This window comes from Hippoglossus hippoglossus, chromosome 21, assembly GCF_009819705.1.
Source record: "Hippoglossus hippoglossus isolate fHipHip1 chromosome 21, fHipHip1.pri, whole genome shotgun sequence".
NCBI lineage: Eukaryota > Metazoa > Chordata > Actinopteri > Pleuronectiformes > Pleuronectidae > Hippoglossus > Hippoglossus hippoglossus.
In genome coordinates this window covers 22,767,879-22,792,609 of record NC_047171.1, presented here as the reverse complement: position 1 = coordinate 22,792,609, position 24,731 = coordinate 22,767,879, and the positions used below count along the sequence as shown (strand labels likewise).

At 38.9% G+C, this 24,731-nt stretch overlaps 1 protein-coding gene across 1 annotated transcript; it reads left to right on the top strand.

The window, feature by feature from the left end:
• Positions 1-1,512: 1,512 nt before the first annotated feature.
• On the top strand, positions 1,513-24,654 carry gpr39 (G protein-coupled receptor 39). The gene is made up of 3 exons (XM_034573781.1): positions 1,513-2,576; positions 22,836-23,455; positions 23,493-24,654. The coding sequence occupies exons 1-2, from the start codon at positions 1,793-1,795 to the stop codon at positions 23,342-23,344; spliced, it is 1,293 nt and encodes a 430-aa protein (XP_034429672.1). The 5' UTR covers positions 1,513-1,792; the 3' UTR covers positions 23,345-23,455; positions 23,493-24,654.
• Positions 24,655-24,731: the final 77 nt, after the last annotated feature.

The window sequence follows — 24,731 nt, the reverse complement described above, 5'->3', positions numbered from 1 at the left end:
TTGTGTCACAATCTCCAGAGTAAGGACAGATTATGAGTTTCAGGTGTGTTTTCTGCAGCCAAAGTGCTTTTCTGCCATGACTCGTTCAGCAGCAGGTACAATTAACCTCTGCCATAATGTTGTTCTTTTCCATAGCTGAATTTAAAAGCTTTTTCAAATCTTTTTCCCCCACTTGCAACAGATTTCTTTTCTTGCAATGAATGCTCATCCGTGTATTCTCAGCTAACACCACACTGAGAATGTGAAGAGTCGTGTTCACATGTCTACTGCATTAGTCATTATATTGCAGACCCACTTCCTGGTTCAGCTTGCCTGTGCAGCATAACTGAAACTGATCATCAAAATTAAAAAAGTCTAATTGTTTTTTTAAGTTTTGCAGTTTTTATATTGGAAGGACAGGCTTATTGTCTTGCACTACCGGATGGATTCTCCTCTCACTTATAGAGCTGTGCTTGTTACATTTTATATTAAAAGCATTCATTGACATTAGGCCTGATCTTCTTCAAAACACTTCACAAAGATTTTCAAAAGTCCTACTCTAAAAATGTTGAACAACAACTTATTTCATGGTGAAGTATCAACAGCTAATTTCTGGCCATTGGTAACTTCTGTAATTTGAAAAAATTGTTGTAAAATAGATTACATTTAATTATTGTCTTTCAATGAACCATTTCATTAGAACAATCAACTCCCATGATTTGTATTCACCAAAAACTCAAATGGTATCTTCTCTTCACTGTAATTTTGTTTACAGTAACTTACAGCAATTTTACAATTTTGCATTTACAATATTTTTTATCAACTTGGAAACAGCAACACATGTTCACATTTCTCTCTGCAACATCCAACAACCCTTTTACAATTTGACCCCGGTACATGACCTAAAAATTTAGGACCCCAGCCCTAACCCTAACCCTTTAAATGTATTGATAATATTTATAATAACATTGCATCATCTGTGTGGACTGACTAATTCAGAATTGTTTTGATTTAATTTAGGTACCCTGAATAGATATCTTTGACTGACTGATTTTGACTGATTTGATTTTTAATCGTTTTTCATATCACTTATTATTTATATCTTGATTTATTTTCGGACAGAAGTCATTGAGCCATGTGAGGATATTTTGGTTTGAAAATGCCCCGCAAAGGAGCGCCTTCAGAACTTCTTCTTGATGCATCTGAACAATGCTCTCACTAGATTGTGTTTCATATGTACTTTTTCTTATCAACAACTGGGTTGTAAATCTTATTCAGTTAGATGTACTTTTTCCAAATGAGTAATGTGTTTTTTTTTTGCAACACCATTTAACCCTGTTTCTAATCTCAACTGTACCTTTAAGTAAAACAAATTATTTCTTGAAAGGGAGGCACATTAGTGATAAGAAGTGAAACCAGGCCTCAGCCCTCATGCTGCCTGTGGTGGTGTTTAATGTTTAACTGCCCTGCCCTCAGAGGAGGGAGGAGGACATTTGTGGGAGTTGAATGTTGACTCATACTTTGCTCAGACTGAGATGAAACCACCAGACTTTGTACGAGGTAGTGTTAGCCTCTCGGGGATCCTAGATGACCATGCAAAATAGGAGCAGATGGACCAGGATCGGGGGAAGTTTTGTATTTTCGACTGTGATGATACATCCATTTTAGTGGATGAGTCTTCAGTATACACAGCTTGATTGAAGAACTGCTCACCTCTGGATCTTGGCTCTAATCGCAACGACAGCGCCCAGCAGACCTGATAAGCTAAGGGACAAAATCAATAACTGGAAAATCAGACCTCACCACTTGAACCATGGATGAGGAAATTGAGATAACCGATGAGAAGGACTGGAGAGAACTTGAACCAAACTACTCCGTCAAAATCTTCCTGACGATCTTTTACAGCCTCATCCTAGTGACAGGTATTGTGGGTAATTCAGTCACTATCAGAGTGACACAGGTGCTGAAGCAAAATGGCTACCTGCAAAAGAATGTGACCAACCACATGGTTAGTCTGGCGTGCTCTGATTTGTTGGTGCTCCTCATAGGCATGCCTGTGGAGCTCTACATTGCCATCTGGTTCCCATTCACCTCCGCATCGGGCAACGCTTCCTGTAAGATCTACAACTTCTTGTTCGAGGCATGCAGCTATGCCACCATTCTAAACGTAGCCACGCTTAGCTTTGAACGCTATGTGGCTATCTGTCACCCATTTCGCTTCAAAGCCCTGGGTGGGAAACGTACCTCAGCCTTAATCACCTTTGCTTGGCTGGTGTCCGTGCTCGTGGCCCTTCCATTGCTGGTTACCACAGGAACTCAGGGCCACATTCCTGTCCGAGCAGATACGCCCGTCCAAAATCTGACCTTTTGCACCAATCTTAGGGAGCGCTGGGTGATGTACAGAGTCAGTATTTTTGGGGCGTTCATCGTCTACATGGTCGTGTTGATCTGCGTGGCCTTCATGTGCCGAGCCATGATCATGGTCCTGCAGAAACCTATGGGTTCATTAGATGGAGGGCTCAATGGAATACAAAGAGCACCCAAGCATGAAAGTCCAAAGGTCACGTTGGCGAGGAAGCAAACCATCCTTTTTCTTGGTAAGTTGTTGTTCCTTTTTTGTTTAGTGTGAACGGTCTCAGAACTAATTTGATTTGGGATCTAAGTGCCTATGTAAAAGTGGAAATGTCTGAAATGATTTAACAGAAATGTTAGCAGATGATCCTCTTGGTGCATGGTGTGTGTCTCTGCGTAATGTGTTTTATTACCATCACTGCCGGGGATGTTTGGAAATGTCAGACAACCTCTTCAGCTATTTACAGAGTGAAAATACCACATTGACTCTGCACCACGAGTGATAGTGATAAAGTCAAGTCCAGGCTGTGTTTATAATGTCACTGTTCACTTACACCTACTCACTGGTGCTGAAGCTGCTGTTTAGGGTGTGAACTGACAGAAACAGAGCAGTTAAACCAGTTTATGGTTGTTACTGCTTCTTTAGTTTTTTTGAATGATGTTTTAACCTTGACGACAACTGTGGACATATGCTTGAATCGTGCAGCTGTCCAGTCACAAAAAACGCAATTTGCAGAATAAATATTGTGTTAGCATTTGGGTAGACACCCTGCACACATTAGCACCTTTTTGGTTCATTGAACATCAGGTAACATTCAACACAAGAGGCGAGGGAAGCATAGATATTCACACCTGATATGCCGTATTGGCGATAGATAAGAGACACACCAAAACATACAGCAGTCATGCAGAAAAACTGGTCACAGACCGAAACACAGGAACTAAGTTCCAGAAACTGGGGAAGCAACGTATGTGATATGAACTTACTTTTGTACCTTATGTTGTGCTGTTCTTTTAAGCAACCAGTGCAGTACCTGTTCTAAACCTGCCTGTTTAGAATAGGCTGTTTTTTCGTGTCTAGTATTCTTCAGAATTATTCCTTATCATTAGTGAGTCCTCCTGTTGTATAATATACCTTCACTCTTTTCTTATTGCAGTTTGCATGCAGAGCTTTATATAAACAGTCTATGATGCAGAATCAAGTTAGAAAACGTTTCATTCATCATATCTGGTTTATCTGCAGTGAATATTTCAATGTTTTTCATCAAATGAAACAGAATTAGCTGTATTACTGTTCGTGTGTGGTTTCTTACTATTAGTTTGAATTATTTACTGAACAGCTGTTATTTTTTCATACTTTACATGTTCAGAGGTCTGTTAAGCAAACGACAAAGTGTTCAGACCCAAATATACAACTTTTCATAATAACAGCTCTGTAATTCAGCTAGATATAAAGCACTGCTGTAACAAAACAAACATGCTTTCACTTTGTAGACAAATTGCCAAAGAGGAAGTAATTCTATTAATATTATTGCCATGACGGAGTGTGTCTGTTTCTCTGTCCGATGTGGTCAAATGAAATCAAATTATCAAATGATCTGGCGGCGATTTTGACCCACGGTTTGACCCAGTTAGCAACTTCTGCTGTTCTTAATCCAAGGTCGTAGGAGAAGACATGTTCAACTCGGTCCGCAGACTGATGTCACACTGCCCCCACTGACTGCTATAGAGTGCTGCTAACCTGATAATTAAAATTCAATTAATATTGAATGTATCACGTGTACAAATCACTCCAACCTCTGCACTGCACTTCCCAAGACGTCTAACACTACACATTGTAAGTGTGAAGCCAATAGGATGAACGGTTTGTGAGATATGCGTACCACATACAGACAGACAGATGTTAGTGGAATTAGTACACTAGATTGATAACAAAGTAATTTTCTCTTGTTTACACAACACTTCTTCAAAGCTACTAAAATGTATATCACTTATATTATCAGTGAATTATATTTGATATATTACGTGTGTACTGAAGTGCAAAACCAAAATGTACAGTTCCTCTCAGCTCTGTGGAGCGTTTCAGTGTCTTTCAGGTCACTGTTTGATTTTCGACCTGTACCTGCACAGTTCAGGTTCACTCTAAATGCTCTTAACAACCTGGTTTGGTTGTCAAAGAAGAATTTCCACATCACTCACTGTGCACAATCTGCCCAGCAACACAGTTACCAATTAGCTGGTGAAAAAAGTGGACACTTTACCAGCCAAATGCATTCACAGACACAGTCACACGCTTGTGTGAATCAGGCAGACTGGACGATGAATTTCATTTCTGATGTAAAGCTGTTTTACAGTCTTTTAAGGTTCAAAATGTTTATTGTCACAGCATTTATTCAGTACAAGGTCTGAAAAACAGGGAAGATCCATATACCAAAAAACATATAGGTAGCTCAGTAGTAAGAAGAAGCGATAAAGATTTAGACAGTATTTATAATAAAGTAATAATTTTTAAAAAACTATGATTTAATTAGTTTTTACAAGGGTTAGGGTTAGATATGGTGGGGCATATATATATATGTCTGCCTCTAATTGCAGATGGGTACCTTTGCAAAAGAGAACGGTCATGCTGACAGGAAGAAATAAAAGACTGGCACCTGCAGCTTTGTAATACCTTTTATCCACTGTGCATCCCAGCTGCTACCTGGGTGTGACAACCAGCTACTATACTAGAGATTTGTCACATATCTGAACTGGAACCATAGCAGCATACAATAGTGAGATTTCTTTGTTTTGGTACAAAGGCACTGGACTCACTCAACAGATGACTGTGATTTACAATGATTTTGATCATAAATATGATCTCAATGTAATGACCTGATGTTTAATTCATGAAACGACAGACAGTCAAAGTCAACTTTGGAAACAAGCATTAGTTTTAGTCGGTTGCATCACTTCTCTGCATCCCACAGGGTGCCATCCCACACATCCTGGGTGTTTACTGATACATGCATGCACGCACACGCACACGTTTGTTCATCTGTCTTAGTGAGGACAATCATCAATGTATTGATATCAGACATCTGTACAAGTACACACACACACACCACTTTGAATAAAGTCATTTATGATGTAATGTTGGAACAGTTTAATATTTATTTCACATCAAGTCCTACTCACGAGTGAATCACAGGCCTGGAATTCACTGTGTATATTTACAGCTCAGTCTCACATCCTCAGTGGAGTGATTTTATAACCAGTCTGTCTGCTGACAGAGGCACAAGGTCAATGAAACACATACTTGTAAGTAAATATTACTCGTGTTGTTTGTAACTTTCTGTCCGTCAATACTCGAGGTTTTCAGAAGTGCATCTTTACTACAGATAATAACAAATAGTGCTTTTTTTGTTCAACTGCAGCAGTGGCTCTGGCAAAGCTCGTGAAGGCAGTTGAGGTACAAAAAAACCCTAATGCCTGTTTGCCACAATGTATGTAAAAAAACATTTCTTCTCAGAGTCAAAACTTACTCAAATCTGAACACACAGACTTTTCAATAAAACTTCAGCGTTAGGGTATCCAGTGAGCAATCATGCTGTGTTTAACTGCAGAGCAGTTTAGAGAATGATCACATTCATCACCTTTTCTTCAGTGTAAAGGAAACCCAGTGATTGTCCATATACGTCCACGAGTTCACTGCAGAGGAGCTTCTAATAGCTAATTTTGCTTAATTTTAATGCCCCCCCCCCCTCCCCCTGAAAAAAAACAGTCAATCTTACACCTCCTCTCCTTATACAACGCAAATATAATTTCAAAATGTAGAGATAATTGTCCCACATAGAAGTACTGATAATAAAATATAGGCATATAATCTGTATTAACTTGTTAATGTAATGCTATAAATGGATTTATATATGCATTTACCCAATAAGCTAACTTGGACATGCAGACTGTTGGAGCCAGGATCACACTGACCTTCAGATTAATGAACAACTCGCTCTAGCTCCTGAGTCACAGCTGCCCCAGCCATTCCATAATCACTGCAGATAAACCAGGTAGGATGAACATAAAGTGTTATTACGTCACTCTGCATCAGAGACGGTTTATGTCCAGCACACGAACAATTAAAAGTGACAGTATATTGTAAAACTGTTTGAGGATGGCACTCTAATGACAAGGGATATTTCTGAAGTAGCTCCATAGCATTAACACAGGCCAAGCTAACAGGCAGGTTTAGCATTGGTGGTTTGACTGGATGCAGGTCGTTTTGAAAGGTAAAGCTCATATACTGTGGACTATAGTGTCATCCGATCTTGATGGTGGATCCTGATCGTGGTGGCTGCTGACCATGAACCATAATTACAACAAGACTGCTTGATATATAATATTTCTCCTCAGATACTCGACCATTACTGACAATAATCCATCAATTCATTGACCTTCAGTTATGTTTCAAAATGTTTATTCTAATCAATGCTGCAAATATCCTTATCTTTCTGATGTTCTCCTTTACACTTGACATCTATTGCACTTCTGTCCATCCTGGGAGAGGGATCCCTCACATGTGGCTCTCTCTGAGGTTTCTACCTTCTTTTTACCCTGTTAAAAGGTTTTTTTTGTAGTTTTTCCTTACTCTTGTTGAGGGTTAAGGGCAGAGGATGTCACACCTTGTTAAAGCCCTATGAGACAAATTGTGATTTGTGAATATGGGCTATACAAATACAATTTGATTGATTGATTGATATAGGTTTGTTTCAAAGGCTGATTGCAAATCATGACCAAATTGTGGGGCAGAATATGTTAGATGAAAACACAGAAATGTTCTGGACTCTCAGTCTTTTCATGGATCATTCATGTGAGCTTAAATTATTTTCAGGCCTACAGACGAGTGATGCTAGTTCTTGACGAGACGAAGAGAGTTTCCATCAACCTATTGTAGAAATACTGGAACAAAAACCATTCAGATAAGGTCGTTACAATCTTCTTTTGTCTCTTACTAATAGTAATAGTAAGGGGCAATTACAGCATCTTAGCCCAGTCCTTGTGCAAACCTACTGTATGGCATTACTCCCATGGTCTTGATTTCTTTCACTATTGTCAATATCAGTTGGAATCACACATGATATTATCGGGACCTGATTCATTAAACATTTTCACATTTTAGCACATTAAGTTTCACTGGTTCCCTTTTTTATGTTAAGCAGCCCTTGCAACAATGCATCCTAGACGTCCGAAATAAATAGACGAAGAAATACATTTATTCCTTCTGCTAGCCGTGCTACAAATGCTCTTCTTTCTCATATAGTCTATTTTTTATCATCTTGATTGGGCATTTGTAATTGGTTGTCCTGTATTTCAGCATAATTTCAGCACAGAAATAGGTAATTTTGGTTATACTATAGGTACATTTTTAAGCCAGTCTCTTAGAATTCCGTTAACCATTATGGCTTAATGTGTCGTTTTGTTTTAATTACAGATTGACAGCTCAGTAGTTGAAGAAATAGATGATGCCTCTATGGCTGCTTACATTCCAGCATATGGTGATAGGATTGCTCCAAGGCGTTTCTGTATGGTCAAACAGAGAAGAGGTGGAGTTGATCCAAAAATACTGTCCTTGTTTGAAAAAAGAAAAATGGACACAAAAAGCAACAAAGATAGACTTAAAGATTCTGAAGAGGAGTATTCTATGCAACCGACAAAGATGCATCTAAGAAATAATAAAAGGGCCTCGAAATAGAGTTAGGGTGGATACATGATAAGAAACAGGTGAGAAAATGCAATGGTGGAGGGACCCGACTTTTTGATATTCCCAAGAAAGCCACAAAGAAAGACATTCTGTCACATGCTAAGAGGCTATTTTTCCCCAATGAGAAATCGAGAAAGGGAAAGTGGGAGGAGTTTAGTCACGATATTGTTGACTTTCAGGAAGCATACCTTGATGACTGTATTAGTGTGGGAGAACTCTATGAGACACATAAATTCGGGTAGTTAAGATCTTATCTATAGAGAATGCATGTTAGTCAGTCTGAGCGGGATCTCTTGTCCACTGCTTTGCAAGAGGCTCTAGTTGGTGATGATGAAGATGAGTTTCTTGATCTTATGGATCGCATGGGAGTAAGAACAGTATCAACACAGGAAAACTTGTGGCCAAGTGGCCCACAAGTAAATAATCCAGCAACCAAAATATGCACTGGATAACATCGCAGCAGTCGCAGGACCAACTTTTAGGAACTTCTTCCCCAGTGTGCTGGAAATGCTGTTTCTTGTTAAATTCTTGCCCAGTTGTAGCCTTATCAGGACCGACAGTCAAGATTAAAACAGCGTGAATGTGAGACAGAGATAATAAGAGGAAGATGCGGTCATTAGCTCAGGAGGTGCATGAGCTCAGGGTGATTTCTTTTTTCATGACTAGTATTTTCTGTTTTATCAAGAAAGTCATCACCTCATTTAAACTGTTTGTGACAAATGGTTGATGCACATTCTGTTAATGCACTTGAAGGACTACTAAACCAAAAAACAAGTATGAAAATGTGAAAAATTGTTTACTGCCTTTGTGTATTTTTTTCATCTAAATATACCAGCTCAGTGCAGTTTTGTAGACAATGTGAAAGTCTTTAACTGGTACAAAAGACATCATCCTCTAAACATGTTTATTAAATGTTGTTGGCAGGAAGTCAACAACAACATCTCACAGCCGGCTTTACATAGAGACAAATGTTATATGGGTCCATCTCGGAGGACGGCTCACATTGATTAAAATAGGCTTGCAGCCACGGTGGGAAAGAAGCGTTTGTGTTTTAACAACGTTTCGCTTATGACTAAAATTGATCCAGAAAGTTTGAATCTCTTATCTCATTAATTCAGAAAAACAGAGCTTTTTTTTTTCTCAAGTGAATGCAATATGCTTCCGTGGTTAAGACATAAGTAAAAAAATATTACTTTTCTGATCCCAGAGAACAGTGATAACATCTTTTATTCTAATAGTACCTAATAATAACCATATTGTAACATTATTCGCTCACATCATTGACTGAACTCAAATCAGTTTGAATTTCAACATGAATTGAATTGTTATTCTTGTTTCAAAGGCTGCATTGAGTTCCACTGATTCCTACTTAAAAAGCAGTGGCTCCTGTTGTACACACTGACCTCAGTTATCTCTCAAGTGGCCGAGGGTCTTGCCACCGCCGGCTTTACCTTGAGACAACTCAAATCTTGGTTGGGTTCTGAAACTATAGAGAGTAATTAAAAGCAGAGAACATTCCTATTAAGTTGCCTGCACATCACGTCTAGGACAGAAGGTTAATTGCTTTAGATTACTTTCAGTCACTGTGACACAGCATTTGTGAAATGAATATTAATTGTGTTTGGCTGCCTTCATCCTTTGGCCTGTAACCTATAACTCTTTCAACCCATTTCAGATAGGAGCAATCACCAAGTCTGAAGAGAAAGAAAGAAGGAAGGGGTTCTCAGATGCTTGAGAAAACAAATGAACCGCAAACGCTGTTGTTATTTTTCAACACTTTGATTCAAGATGTGTGTTGAGTAAACTCCTGAGCTTTATTTAAAAATCTTCTGTGTTAGACCCAAGTTATTTGACATTTTGTATGTGGATTTCTGATATTCACACTCACACACGCGTCGCAATCTGCATAAAGTACATTTCAAAAACAATTCACAGACAAATGTTATTGACATAAACTGTCAACAGCAAAGAAAAACGTGATAATCATGTCCTATAAATCAGACCCATGAGTCTCAAAGGAAATCTTAATCCTAAAGCATGTGTTTGGTGGTGTATTCATTGTGATCTTTGCCTGAAGTAAATTACTTGAGAAATAAAACATCTTTAATGGGCTGTTCCTGTAAGCTTCATCTTTCCCAACTGAGGCTGAAGTGGAAATCAATAGTAAGAGCTCAATAAATACGAGCAACTAAGAACCAAGACAGGCTTTAAAGGTAGGGTTGGTCATTTGTTTCTGAAACACTTTTTTATCTTATTTGTTGAAATCCCCTTCCCGTCCCAATGGCCATCAATATCAAATAAAGTCTTCTGAAAGCAATGAAAGAAAGCCGGTGTCTGTGGCGCTCACAGGACTGTAATAAACACAACCAAGTATTGCATTTGGACCGAATGAAGTGATCGGCTGGCATACCTGTCTGTCACTAACTCTACCTACCTGCCTGCCTGCGCTCACAGTGCCTGTGCTGTTACTGCACATGACTGTCTTATACCGAGTCTTCACAAGCTGGAGAGACATGCACCGCTGTAGCAGAGGCGATAGCCAGAAGTTAGCAAGCGACTCACAGCAAAGTCGCCTTTTTATAGTTTGTATAGTTTTATAGTCACGCAGTGTGTGTTCAAGTGTCTTTGGGGTGTAGATGTTGGGGTGGGCTGTATATCGTTTGCATTTTTTCAGAGTGTGAATGATTTTTTTTTTAGGATTACCAACGAGAACATTCTTTAACAGAAACTGAGTAAGTTACATTCTTAATCAGACATAACCTTGTTTATCATGTGTGATAAAATCCCCAAAAAGACATGAAGGGGGGAATTCCTGAATTGTAAATCCCTCTTATAATGCTGGTATCCTATTGGCATGCTGGAACAAATCTTTGTATAAAAAAAGGCCACAATAAAGTCGCAAAGAAATTCAGAAATTCTAAAAGACAGAACCTTTTGCAGCATGAGAAGAACAGAGACGGAATCGCATGGAAAGGTAAATCAAGCCAAACATAACTAGAATGACAGTAAAGCACTTTCCCCAATCAATCCTACACATGATTGTCTAGTTCTTATGTCTGAAGACCGCATTGAATTGTCATAAAAAGTCCTAAAACCTGAATCATAAATATCAGCCCACTAAATATGAAAGATTTAAAAAAGTCCAGAATTGTGCGTAATTATCTTGAAAATTACAACCGTTGAAAAATGCATTATTTTCAAATGCTCGAAAAGTGAGAAAAATGGATCTGCCCCTTAATTTGCATTGGCACATAGATTTAAAAGTATCTTCCCATGCCAATATGCAAGCCCTCCACCAAGTTCAGTGTTTTGTAGTTTTTGTGTTGTCCTGCTTAAAAATAAAAAGACAAACAAACAAATAGACAAGCAGACACAGTGGAAATATAAACTCCTTGGTGGAGGTAATAAACTTATGGCATCTAAGAAAGGGAGAGAATCTCAGTGACCCTTTAATATTTTTCCTGGTCTCACATTGTCGTACCCTCTCCCATCAGCCTCTTTCCAACAATTTGCCAGAACTGGTTAGCTCCTTAGCTCAGAAACTGCTGTGACAGCCCAACTGCTACCCAAGAACCTCTCTCCTTCTGATCGATGGGGCCTCTTTATTGTGTTTGACTACAGATTCTGATTCACTGTCGGCCTGTTTATTCTGCCTGGATGGCGTCTTCCAAACCTCTTTACTGTCAAATATAAAACACACATCTGGGAGGATTTGTTGAGGCTCTGTTGGCAGGATGATGAATGTGCCTCTCCATTCCCTCTCTCTAGCCCTGCATTGTCTCCGAGCATCTACTCCACAATGAGTGACAGCTGCATAGTTCAGCAATAAGCTCCAGAGCCCTTTGGCCCCTTGGCATTCAACATAGCTAAAGGCAAGTCTCCATGTGAGTGGCAGTCTGCACTCACCGAACCGCCTGGGAGGCATCCTGCTGTTGGCTGAGTGGGTGACTGTCAGTGCTCGGAGGGGAAATCACAACTTATACTGTGTGTGTGTGTTTACTGATACACCATAATACTCACTGATACACCTCAGCACACCTCCACTTGGCACTAACTACAAACCGATGTTTGGATGATGTGATCAGGTTATTAGTTTCAAATCCTTTTTTTTAGCCACTGAAAGAAGCTGTTCAGAAAATGTTCACTTATTATCACCTTACAATAGTGTGAATAGTTGCTGTCAACATAACTAATCTTGAGACTGCGTATTCACTGTCCACCTACTTTGGTCTTCACAAATCACAACATGTTTATCAGAGTTTTATGACTGAAAACAGTTTCCTGACTTGAATGGAAACAAGGTTTATGAGAATGGTGATGCAGAATGAAATGACTGGAACAAAAACGCATGTCCTGTGGCACGCAGCGCTTCAAGGAGCTGACGCTCAGTCAAAACCAACTGCTATATTGTCAAGTAAGCAACTAAATGCAGGAGATGAGAGCAGAGGCTGCAGTGTCCTGTAAGGTAATGCTGACTCATACTACCATGTCATTATCACTAAGGGACACATTTGTATTTTTTTCTTGCTGTGGTAACAGTGTCTACATGATGAAGTATGGTGCTGCTAGCCCAGGAGTATACATTCATATATGCATACTTATATATGTATATGCGGTTCTCAATTTATTTAGTTTTTTAGTTTTATTTATTTATCACTGGATTTGAAATTAATGACTAACTGAGCGTGCTTTTTAAAAAACAATAGAAACTTCTTCAATGCTGTAGCTCATACTAAGATAAAATTAGATAAATCCCATAAGATAACAGGATTTTACAAGGGGTTTCACTCAGTGGTAACAGAATCACTCTGCAGCTCAAACTTTAGCAGCTTCAAAAGTCTGAAGCAGAGATTGACCATCCATCATATACCTTTAATTGGAAAGTATGCTTACTTAATTTGGGGAGATAGATGAGTAGAACCACTCTCATGTAAGTTTGTATAATCTGTAGATATAAAATCAGAAAACAGAGAAGCATCTAACAAAATATCTAAAGCTAACTGATATGTCCTGTGTACAAAAAAAAGACAATTCACCTCTTCTATCGGAGGTGTGTTGTATGTGTTGTACTATTTATTTGCAGGGAGCAGTAACTTCCCGGAGTCTCTGTGGTCCCCTGTTATTTCAGTGTAAAAAGATGGCAATAGCTGAATTAGTTTTTATATACTCACTGTAATTTATACTTTTTGACCTTTGTACTAACTGTTTAAACTTACGAGGCTATATTGCTGTGTCGTAACTAATTTAGAATGTAGGTATTATCCAAATTTTTTCACTTCATCATGTTAACACAATCTGTCACCAGTTCGTGACACTCTGACAAACAGGCTTTTAAATATAAGAGGTTGGTTAATATTGTCCAGCAGCACCACTGCTTATTAATAGACTGAACAGAAAAGAACAACCTCAGCTGGATAGCAATCTGTACACGCCAGACCACATTCGGAGGGGGTCTGGGCCCCATGTGTCCACATTCTTTTAGCAGTGTGAACGTGAATATGGTCCTGTCACATTGAAGGGCCGCCTACTCAACTGACATCTTCAGTGTAAGCAAAATACGTACACATACCAGCGCCGGAGGCCTCATTTAAACTAGCTACAGGCAACAACAACAGAAGCAATTGGCTCTGCCTTGAATGTGTTGTCTGTGCTTTATGATTTCTTCTTCTTCTCCTTGCTGCTTCCTACCTTGCACTGCATCTTTGCTAGCCAAATGATGTGCGTGTTTATCTGCATATAGGGCAGGGAAGGGAGATCCGATCACATGTTGGGCCGCATATTAATGCCAGGTGTGAACGCACACTCAGCTGTCCACTTGAGATCAGATCACAAAAACACATGTTAATACCAAGTATGTTCGGGGCCATAAATCAGAAGTGGTGAGCAGGAGCTGACTACAGCTGATTTTAGCTGCTTGTTCAGATGACCCTACTTTTGACAACAACAGAATCTTTGATGAGAAAAATGCGCACTTCGCAAGAGGTTAGAAGGCACCGTATCGTTGTTAATGGACACAGATATAACAAATAAGCTGCACCAAGGCAGCAGTAAATCCAACCATGGTAAATCTTTAATGTGACCCATCATGAAATTGAACAGACCTTCCTGGAGATCAGTGCTTGGGATTGTATTTGTGCTGATAGCATGTCAATGTGTGACAGAGGATTAAAATAATATGCATTCATTCAGTGTCTTTTCAGCCAGGACTGTGAATGTCACTTTCAGCTGGATCCAAATGTAAACTAGGCTACATACCATGTGTCAGAACTTATGGAGCTGTTACAAACAAAACACACTCAAACATAGTTACTTTCAACATCATTGAATTTTCAAGAAATGCATTTTTCAGAGAGACAAAGGTGATGCTTATAACCTGACTGCTGTTCTTATTTCTTCTTTTCTTTTATCTTTTATCCTTCCAATTACGGATAACAGCACATTTAAGATGGCTCCATTCTTCAATTGTTTCAGTGCATAAAGCAGAAAGGTAACACTGCTCTGCGCTGAACAATGAAGAAAGAAAAGCAGACCATTCCCCAAAGTCAGCTACTGCGCCCTTGCCAACTTGTTTTTTTCACAGTTGATTGATTTCAAAAAGGGGAAACAGAGACATTGTGTTCAGCGAGGACTTTGTTACTCTGCTCACCCAATAATTGAATTACTGTTATGACACCTCCATTTAATTGGGATAAAACCAACATCTGCTTAAGTCTGGATTCCTCTCCAGCATTAGTGTGATTTATGCAGACTTGTATGAGATGAGGTGATTGGGAATGTGGTGTTTTGTTCGAATTCATAGAAAGTAATGAAATTCAGTGAAGTGTTATTGAGAACTGAATAACTTCCTGCAGAGCACTTTCCTGATTCGTCTCAGTCTCACACCTATCCTGTATTTCGCCTCAGAAGTAATGTTTTGTGAGTTTGGTGAATCATTGAGAACAATTCAAGAAACATCCCCACATTGTAAATATATAGGTCTTACTCAAATGTCACAATGTACGCACACGACCCAGGTGTCCGCACAGTTGACTCCAAACTTTGTTTATCTTTCACACATGAACAACACAGCTGGAGATTCTCCGCTCAGATGTGTTCACAACAACACGGAAATCTCCTGCATGTTCAGGCGAGGGGTGGAGCAGCAGGCAGAGGCAGGATGTAGCATATTAATTCTGCTGCAGAGATCCTGTACTTTTGTTTCCAGCACATCGACACCGGCATCTGCCGTTATTCAAAATGTTAGTGCATAAACTCCATAGATAAATCTACACCAACCGATCAAACAGAAAATGGGATCCACTATATATCAAGAATGAAAAACAAGCCTTACATGTCATCTCTACTATCAGTTAGCCATGTGAAAGTGAACAAATAAAGTGTTGAGACACGACAGAGAGATGTAAACAGTTAGTTCAACAGGTTAGCTGAAGCTTTCTACAAAAATGTATGTTTTCCATTGTGTATGTTAGCGTGGTAGCTCACTCTCTCAGACTCTAACTGAACTCAGAACTGCTTTCGAGTGTTGTTCTCTCTCCTTGAGTCTTGTGAACAGACCCAGGATCTGTGTACATTTTTGCCCAATTTGAAAAATGTTCTGCAGTCTGATCTTTGCCTCGGTGAGAGCTACCAACAGCAGACTTAATGTTCAGTCACCTCTTTCCATTGACTTTGCATGGAATCATGCCTCAAGTAAAAATGTAATACACCTTTACACTTGCATCACAATACAATCACTGCTGTTCACAGCTTGGCAGGAATCACCACTTTATCAACTATTGTATTATTTATCCATCTATACATCTATTACTTACATTTATTCTGAAGAATATGAGCAGCAGCATCATAATCTTTTAGCATTTGAACATCCTAATAACATTACTGTAACTGATAGTAGGTCTCTGCTGATTGATTCAACACCTATGACCTATTGTTGATTTGGATACAGGGCAGACATTGAGCCCTGAGCAGCCAGAGCCTAACATTAGATTAGCACATGTGAGAGTACAAGTGCAAAGTGCAAAGGGTGTTAGCACAGAATTTACGACACTGTCAATAAATACTCTATCAGCCAAGGCTAAGATATTTGACCTCAACTTCCAGAGTACCTTCACTCAGAAATTATATTGTCTCCTTTTTACATTTAATTATCATATCATTAAACTTTTCAGGACTGTATCATTTGTCAGAGCCATGCCGCACCATATTGAGAACTTATACACAACAGATGTTGCAGACAAGGCAGGTAGAAAATATGACCACGTCATCTGCATACAAAAAAAAGATCAACTCGGCCCAAAACTACCACCAGCAGCTGTTTTACAAATACTTTACTGGCCCAACAACAAACTGGAGAAACTACCCCATCCTCAGACATGTCATTGTCTGTCTTCTGTGTGGGTTCAAGGTATATTTGTATGCGCTGTCACAGGCTTTGTAAATGTTTGCAGTTATCACAAGTTGCTTATTATTCACAGGATAGACTCTCAGTACAACTTCATCCAATGTTTGAGGAGAAAATCTAACTAGATCAATAAGTCAGCTGCTAGATTATTTACTCATCTCAATGCTCTGCATGAGATTGATTTTCTCTTTTTACCCATTTTCTTTCCTAGAGCAGAGTTGGTTTATATGGTTTTTATTTATATAATACCTCATTTATAATTACTCAGTTTTTCCTCTCTTTTGCTATTTTTTATCTCCCAACGGTGTGTGGGTGTGTGTGTGTTGTACTCGTACTGTCTTTTTGAATTTTGTTATTATTTATTGATTTATTACAGCTTCAGTCTTCACAGTTCATGTACCCAAGTACAGAAACATAAATCCATTGACACTAAATATCTTACATTCAAATACAGACAATTCTATTGTCTTTGTACAGAGGTCATCAGTGATTTTCATCACAGTAAATCTCATACTGTTATAGACTAAGATAAACAGCTTCTGAGAGTGAAAATGATCCTGAATCATGCAGCAAATAGGTGAAGCTGGTTGCACTCCTAAACTTTCTCCTGATCTTGAAAATCTGAATTTCATCCCACATTGATCGTCTCCGTCATGCTTTTGATTTGGTAGTTTTATAGATCTCACATATGCTTAAAGCAATATACAATCTAGATGGTCATACAGAACTTGCAGCCACTGACGAGATTCAGTCTTGATATGCTTAGGAATTATTTCAATACTCTTGATTATTCCGGTTGAATTAACAGAGACGTTTCCACTCACAGAAATTATGAGCATCAATGATGTGGTGATGCCCTCTTTTTGAAAAGTTCCTCAATGAGTTATGTCATTTTCTAAAGCCCTGCATTCATGTGCAGGTGAATACAGCCTATAGCAGGGAAGTTGTGTGGTACTTCTGGAGCAGACACTTCTTTTTTCTTAGTGAAGGAAGTAAACAGGCTGCAACAGCTGCAAGCTTTTCAGACTATTCATTAGAGTCTCTCTGCTTGTGCTGTTGAATATCTATTAAATTCAGATTGGAAACCCAGACTTTTTCAGTGTACAAGATTTACTAATTTCCAGTTAATGGCGGTATTTTGGTGGTCAGCCTCTTCAGTATGAAAGGACATCTTAATTCTGTTGGCATCTCCCCTCAATTCACGTGTCTGCACAATTGACTCCAAACTTAGTTTGTTTATGAACAACACAGCTGGAGATTCTCCGCTCAGGGAGTTCCAGAGCCTCGGTCACCCTGAGTAGCCAGCCTTATAATAATTACTTTATTTGTATAGCACTTATCTAAAAAAGGTTACAAAGTGCTTCACAAAAAACTCCATGGTAAAATGATGAATGAACTAAAATAAAAGGTATTCAATTCAGTTCAATTTTAATGGCCAAATAATAACATAATAAGAAGAAACCCAACAGTTCCCACAACTTTTGAGAGAAAAAGTCCCTTGACCTAGGGGCAGCTAAAAAGGACAGGCTGGCCGATCTCAGGTAGAGACTAGGATTGTATTGAGTCAAGAGCCGCGAAATGTAAATAGGGGCCAGCCCATGTTATTAAAAGAATCTTTAAAATAATCCTGAGTTTAATACGCAACCAGTAAAGGGATGCAAGGATTGGCGTGATATGAGACCTACGGTTTGTTTTAGTTGAAATACGAGCAGCAGCATTTTGAACAAGCTGCAAATTAGTTACTGAGGTTTGACTAAGGCATGTATAAAGTGCATTGCAATAGTCCAGACAGGAAAAGACAAAGGCATGTATGAGCTTTTCTAGGTCAGGGAGAGATAAAACTGATTTAATTTTGGATAGATTTTGTAGGTGGAAGTAGGAGGAATTAATTATCTCATTAACGTGTGTTTTAAATTCATTTGGGAATCGAATGTGACACCTACATTTTTAGCTATTGTTTTAATATTGGTTGCCAGGGGACCGAGAAATGGTAGGAGTTTGCCTGCTAGCTGATCAGGCCCGAAGATTATTATTTCTGTTTTGTTTGAATTTAGCTGAAGAAAGTTAAATGACATCCATTCCTTAGTGGCAGTTAGGCCCTCTATTAAGACACTCAAGTGGGTGACGCTGTCTGGCTTAAAAGACAGGGAGATTTCGGTGTCATCGGCATAGGAATCATAGGATATCCCATGAAAATAGCTGATAACATTTCCTAATGGCAGCATGTACAGGGAAAATAAGATGGGACTGAGAATAGAACCTTGTGACACCCCGCACCATCAGTGGAGCCGAGGATGAGACATTATTTACAATGGAAACAGAAATTTCTCTGTCTGAGAGATAAGACTTGAAGACCACTTCTTCAAATGTAAAAAAACAACAGAAAAAGAAAACAGAAAATGCCACTTACAGTACTTCAATTGTTTTGGATTTGGCTCCAATGCTGTTTACCCCTGAAACTCCATAAGTGTTTTGTGGACTCGAACACTTCATCCACCCCTCCATCAGCATAGTTGTGAGTAGATAATGTGTTGCCCCATGTGGGTCGACCTCAACACTCATTGATAGCTCTTCTTCCCAGAGATAGACTGAATGTATATATTAAGAGTTATGATGAGGGATGGCAATTTTCCATCTAAGTCTTGCCCCTTGTGACATTTATTTTCAAAATATTGAAAATGAATAAAGACAGCAACACACTTGATGCAACCTTTGCACCTAATGTTTTTCTTTATTAAAATGGCGGTAAATCCATCACATTGGAGTTTCATGGCTTATGTTTTGAACGCATAGAGCAGGACTTGTATGTTGATTTTCAGAGTCATGGAATTACAGAGCAACTATCTGACTGAATTTGTCACAAATTTATCGGACCAGGTTTAATGTTTTTCGCTCAATGCATCATTCAGACAACACATAATAACAATAAACTGACACAAAAAGTAAAAAGCCTCTGAACCCTAACAATCATCAACATCAACATAATGTGAGTACTTCAAATATTCTCAATGCCCTTTCACAACTTCAGCTGCATATTCTTGTCTTTGCGGTGACATTACTGAATTGTGATGACTCAGTGACAACTGTCCAGATGAACACACATTGTGATCAACGAGCAAATGTGACATTTGCCCCCACTCACACTCCCTTTCATACTTGATCTTGATCACACTACTACCACATAAAAAAGGTAGCTAATCAGTAACCTGCTGCATCATCCGTCTAGGTGACATCTTTAGTGGCCTATTTGAATTTTGAACTTAGTTTTAAGATACCAGAACATACTGCCAAGATATATCATCCCCCCCCCCCCCCCCCCCCAGGTTTTAATGAAACTGGATCAGTGCAGTGTGTGATATTGATTCATTTGGACAGTTGGTGTCATTTATAAGGATGGCAGGATAAAGGATTACAAGCATTCATCAAGATGCCTTCCAGCATCGTCAACCAGACTTTTTAAAAGCTGCAGTCTTCCACCAACAGGGGGCAGGACAGGAGTGACACAATGATTTACATAAACAATGTCTTATATTTGGAATTGGAGATAAAATGATTAGTGTATCTACCAATTGGCACAGAAGGCCATCTGTATTTTTACAATCATAATTTTCTGGTTTCTAATCTAAACATATTTCTCTGTTATTATAAGAATAATTATAAGAAGTAATTTACCTCGAAAATTCAAATTCGAACACACATGAACAACAGAGCTGGAGATTCAGCAAGCAGAGGCAGGACGTAACATACTAATTCTGCTGCAGATATCCTGTGTTTTTGTTTAGAGCACATCGGTCCTTATTACCAAAAGCTCTTGTGGCATCTTCCTCTGTGTCTTCTAAGTATATTGCTCCACATTATCATCCCAAATACATATATACAGTATATATATAACTTTATTTGTATAGCACTTTTCTAAACAAGGTTACAAAGTGCTTCACAAAAATCCATGGCAAAAATGAATCAATAAAAGTAAAAGGTATTCCATTCAGTTCAATTTTAAGCACCAAATCATAACATATTAAGGTTGAGACCTTAATATGGGAGAAAGGGAGAGACCGTGGCTGTGACTCATGGGGTAGAGTGGGTCGTCCTCTAATCAGAGGGTCGGTGGTTTGATCCCAGTAGTCAGAGTATAAAAATGTGGGTGAAATTGTACAATGTGACTGTTCCGAATATAAAACTATATCCCACTGAAAATCAAAAAGACATTTACACAGAGGTGGTACTGAGGCACAAGTTTCACTGGTGGAATCTGACAGGATGATCGGTTTGGCAAATTATTATAAAATGCTCAATAACAATCGACTGTTTATAACTTTCTGTGGGCTTCCGTTCTGGCTGTAAATGTCACTGGAAAACCATGAAAGCATATAACATTTAATGAAAAGCATCGTGAAGTTTGACATTAAACAGCCTGTAATGCTTCATTAAATACTCAGCAGAGGGGCCGCTCAGAAGGGACCGGCATCCTGGTACTTGCATGGACGTTTTCAGCCACATGATTTGGTTAGATGTCAGAAAGTTACTTCAAAACTTTGAATATCACTTCCTATTGGATCCACAGTTGAACAGTAATGGTGGAGTTGACATTTAATGAGAGAAAATGCTTATGAGCCATTCACTTTGGATGGACCTGGTTGACCGGTAAGTGTTTGGGTTTTTGAAAAGGTCATGAGGTGAATATATTTATCTTACAGACACTGACAAAAAGAGACTCATCTGTCAAACCTTCAGCGGGAAATTATGCATGACAACCCTGACTGAAGGACTTTGTTTGTTTCTGCTCATTCATTTCTCTGTTGTCTCTCTTTACATGTTACTTAAAGCATTTGTATTGCAGTGCTTGCAAACTTTGATTTGACTTTGTAATGAATGTCAGTCTACTCAGGCCAAGGGTTAGTTGAAAGCTGACATTATATTTCTGTACCAAATATGCTAGTATTTGTATACCTACAATTAACTAATCTTTTATGCTTTATTTTTTTGTCTGGAAGACACACTAAATCAACTTTTGTTTTGCAAGACCAGTATTAGGTTTTGGACAATTCGGACAAATGAAAACCTTGACCTGATACTGGTGTGAGATGAAAAGTCTAAGGTTACCAAGTCATTCTGCTGGTATCGTGAACCTCAACCACATGTCTATTACTGAGGGTTCTCTAATGTTAAGGACCCAAACCACAATCTTTTAATTAACATACAAGTACAGTACTTTTTGTGGCCAAACCTAATGGAACCACGACAAGGACTTGAAGACGGATTACATTTGCCTCTTGCAAAGACAACTTCCACTGTTGCTTTTCTCTTCCCTTCAATGACATTGGGATAAATAATTCTCCCTGTGGTCTGGGAAGCCGTATTATAAATATTCTATCTGAGTCTGTGTTTGTCAGCAGGAAGTGATGTCTCAAGCAAGATAATTTTGTGAGTTTTGAAAGGCTGTTTGGTCACAGTCCAATTCCCATTAAAAACACTGCAGGGAATGGATAAACACTAGATTAGAGAATGAGGATGTGTAAGTCCCTCCAAAGACTAAGCAAATGACTCAGGCATGACAGATGAGATTACAACCCTGGGGTTCAAGGAAAACATCCTTTTGGTAATTGTTTGAAATGTCGGCAGTGCATTTAGAAATTGAATATAAATCAGGTAGGAATAAGGTTCCAGCATTTATAATGAGCCTGATTTCAGTCACGTCCATTTCAATCAGCCTGTGATGACGTTTGAATCGTAGCGGTCTGTCAGTTCAGTGATAGACAAAAGCAGTCTGGAGGAAACTGATGTCAAACCTTCAAGAACACATCAGTGTCGTGCAGAGGGTGCACAAACGCTGGAAGTTCACACACCAGCAGCTTAATAAATTAAATTAAATTAACTTAGGGGATGAAACGCCATAGTGAACTGATGCTCGATGTAAGAAGGGATAATTGATGATGTTCAAAGTTACAAGGCAAAGAGCCAAAACCGTGGCAGCCAACTCCCAGTTTCTGATATGTAGATAATTTAACTAAAGCAGAACTTTGCTGTTTTGCATTTTGAAATCCTTTTTTCAACCATCCTTCCTGTTGAAGCTCTCCCCCTCCCCACACAAGCTGAGATCACATGGAGGCACAATACACCAAACTTATACTTTACACAAATATTCCAACACATAATACCCCAATAATATATTTTTGTTATGTGTGGCTTCAGCTACACAGATATTACGCATTGGCTATTTCTTCCAGTTTCTAGTCTTCATGCTAAGATAAGCTAATATGGCTGCCTTTTATTCAAGACTGGAATGAAACATATCAACAGGAAGTTAACTGTTGAATATGTCATATTTTGTGCCTCTAACTTTTCTGTCTGATTTTCCCTCAGGTCTCATCGTGGGTTCTTTGACCGTGTGCTGGCTTCCCAACCAGATTCGTCGTCTCATGATGGCCACCGTGCCCAAGTCCCGCTGGACTACTTCCTTCTTCAGGAGCTACATCACACTTCACCCCGTGGCTGACTCCTTCTTCTACCTCAGCTCTGTGCTCAACCCATTCCTTTACAATCTGTCCTCCAGGCAGTTCAGGGAGGTCTTTGTTCAGGTACTGCGGTGCCGCCTCACTATCGAACACGTGAACAAGCGCACCTTGAAGAAGTCACGTGCTGCTTCTCCACGCTCACAGCGGCCCCTGTTGATCAAGTCCTTGCGTCGAAGCAGAGCAAACCACACCATGCAGGGACAAGAAAAAAACCCTCCAACTTTCACAAGCTTTCAGAAGGATAGTGACGTAGGAGATACTCATACATCAGATACTGAGACGACCGTCACTCTGACTGAACAGTCAGCTTCAGTTCTCCAAATAAAGACAGATGAACCATCGGAGACTGAAATATAATGTGCTGTAGCCTACAATTTATTGTAACACAATGACCACTAAAAACAAACATGGCAGAAACTTCTTGGTCACCAGGACACTTGTGCTGTGCCATTAGAAATAAATAAAGACATATTATTTATACACAGTAAACACAGTAGGCTACAAAGTGTTAAATCATGAATTTCAATGACAGTCAGCTGACTATGCGGCAATAAAAAACCTTGCATTTAACATAAAACGGTACATTTGGTATGAATTTGGTTAAAGTTAAATGTTTGTGATGTGTGGGTGCTTGTAATCTTTGCATAAATATTCAAATTGAAAGCTGATGTTGACTTCAAATTCAACTTATGTTCATCATCTCCTGTAACAACAACACTCATGAAAACACATGGTTTACTCACTCACAAGCCTGGTGGTAACACATTTTGCTTTCCTGTTGGTTGCAGAGGGTGGAACTGCAATTGTGTGGTGATGCAAAAACACAGTTTACTTTACCCATTCACGAACATCCCAGAATTACTCATTGTATTATCAGAATTAGAACGTTACGGTCCAATCAAATTTGTATTTTTGTATTTAAATGCACTTAGTAAATACTTTCCTTAGAAAGTAAATACCCAAATAACTTCCTGAAGAATAAATTAAGGTACATAAGGTTGATATGTAGGCTTGAAATAATAAATAAAGTAGTCGTAGAATCCTGCATGTTGTTGTCTATGTAATAGACACAACTAACAATACCAAATCAAATTAATTGAAGTAAGTGTGTTCTCTGTCCATGCCACTTTTGGGGTCATGGCAGAAACAGATGTTGCCATTCTTCCACACAATGAGCATTATATTATTCACTTGGGATCATCTTGGAACCACATGGCATTCAGGTCTTTTAAAACGTCTGCACCATTCAAACTAAATGATGTTCCTCAGCTTGATGTTGTTCCACGCTCTGACGGTTGATGGTGATTTAAAACACAAAACACATAGAAATGCATCAAAAAAGATGGGGCCTGGAAACCAGACAATTCTGATTGGTTGTAGGTCTATCCAATGACATCCAGAGGAGTTTTGATCAGCTAACATTGATAATATCTCTTGGAAATAGAAAATGAAATGACTCATTACTGAATGTGATTAGGTCTAGTGATGTGACCGGGGTAGGGGTATAAGAGGACAGTAACACTTTCAAAACATGCATTACACTTACTCTACATGCTGCCTTTAACTTTAAGGTCAGTTCCAGAGAAAGAAAAGTCATGTTTAAAATCATCAAAGCAGCAAACAACACAATTTTCATATTTCATATTTCAAAAGCAACAGAATGTTACCATTTAATGAGCTCTATGTGTACAATATTTTTCAAGTGAAGCACATCACGTTACCTTCTATCATAGAAAATAACTTA

Excerpts from the sequence above, each read along its gene's own strand:
- gpr39 (XM_034573781.1), top strand. The coding sequence starts at position 1,793 with ATGGATGAGGAAATTGAGATAACCGATGAGAAGGACTGGAGAGAACTT. Across the intron at positions 2,577-22,835 it reads GCAAACCATCCTTTTTCTTG|GTCTCATCGTGGGTTCTTTG; the intron begins GTAAGTTGTTGT and ends ATTTTCCCTCAG.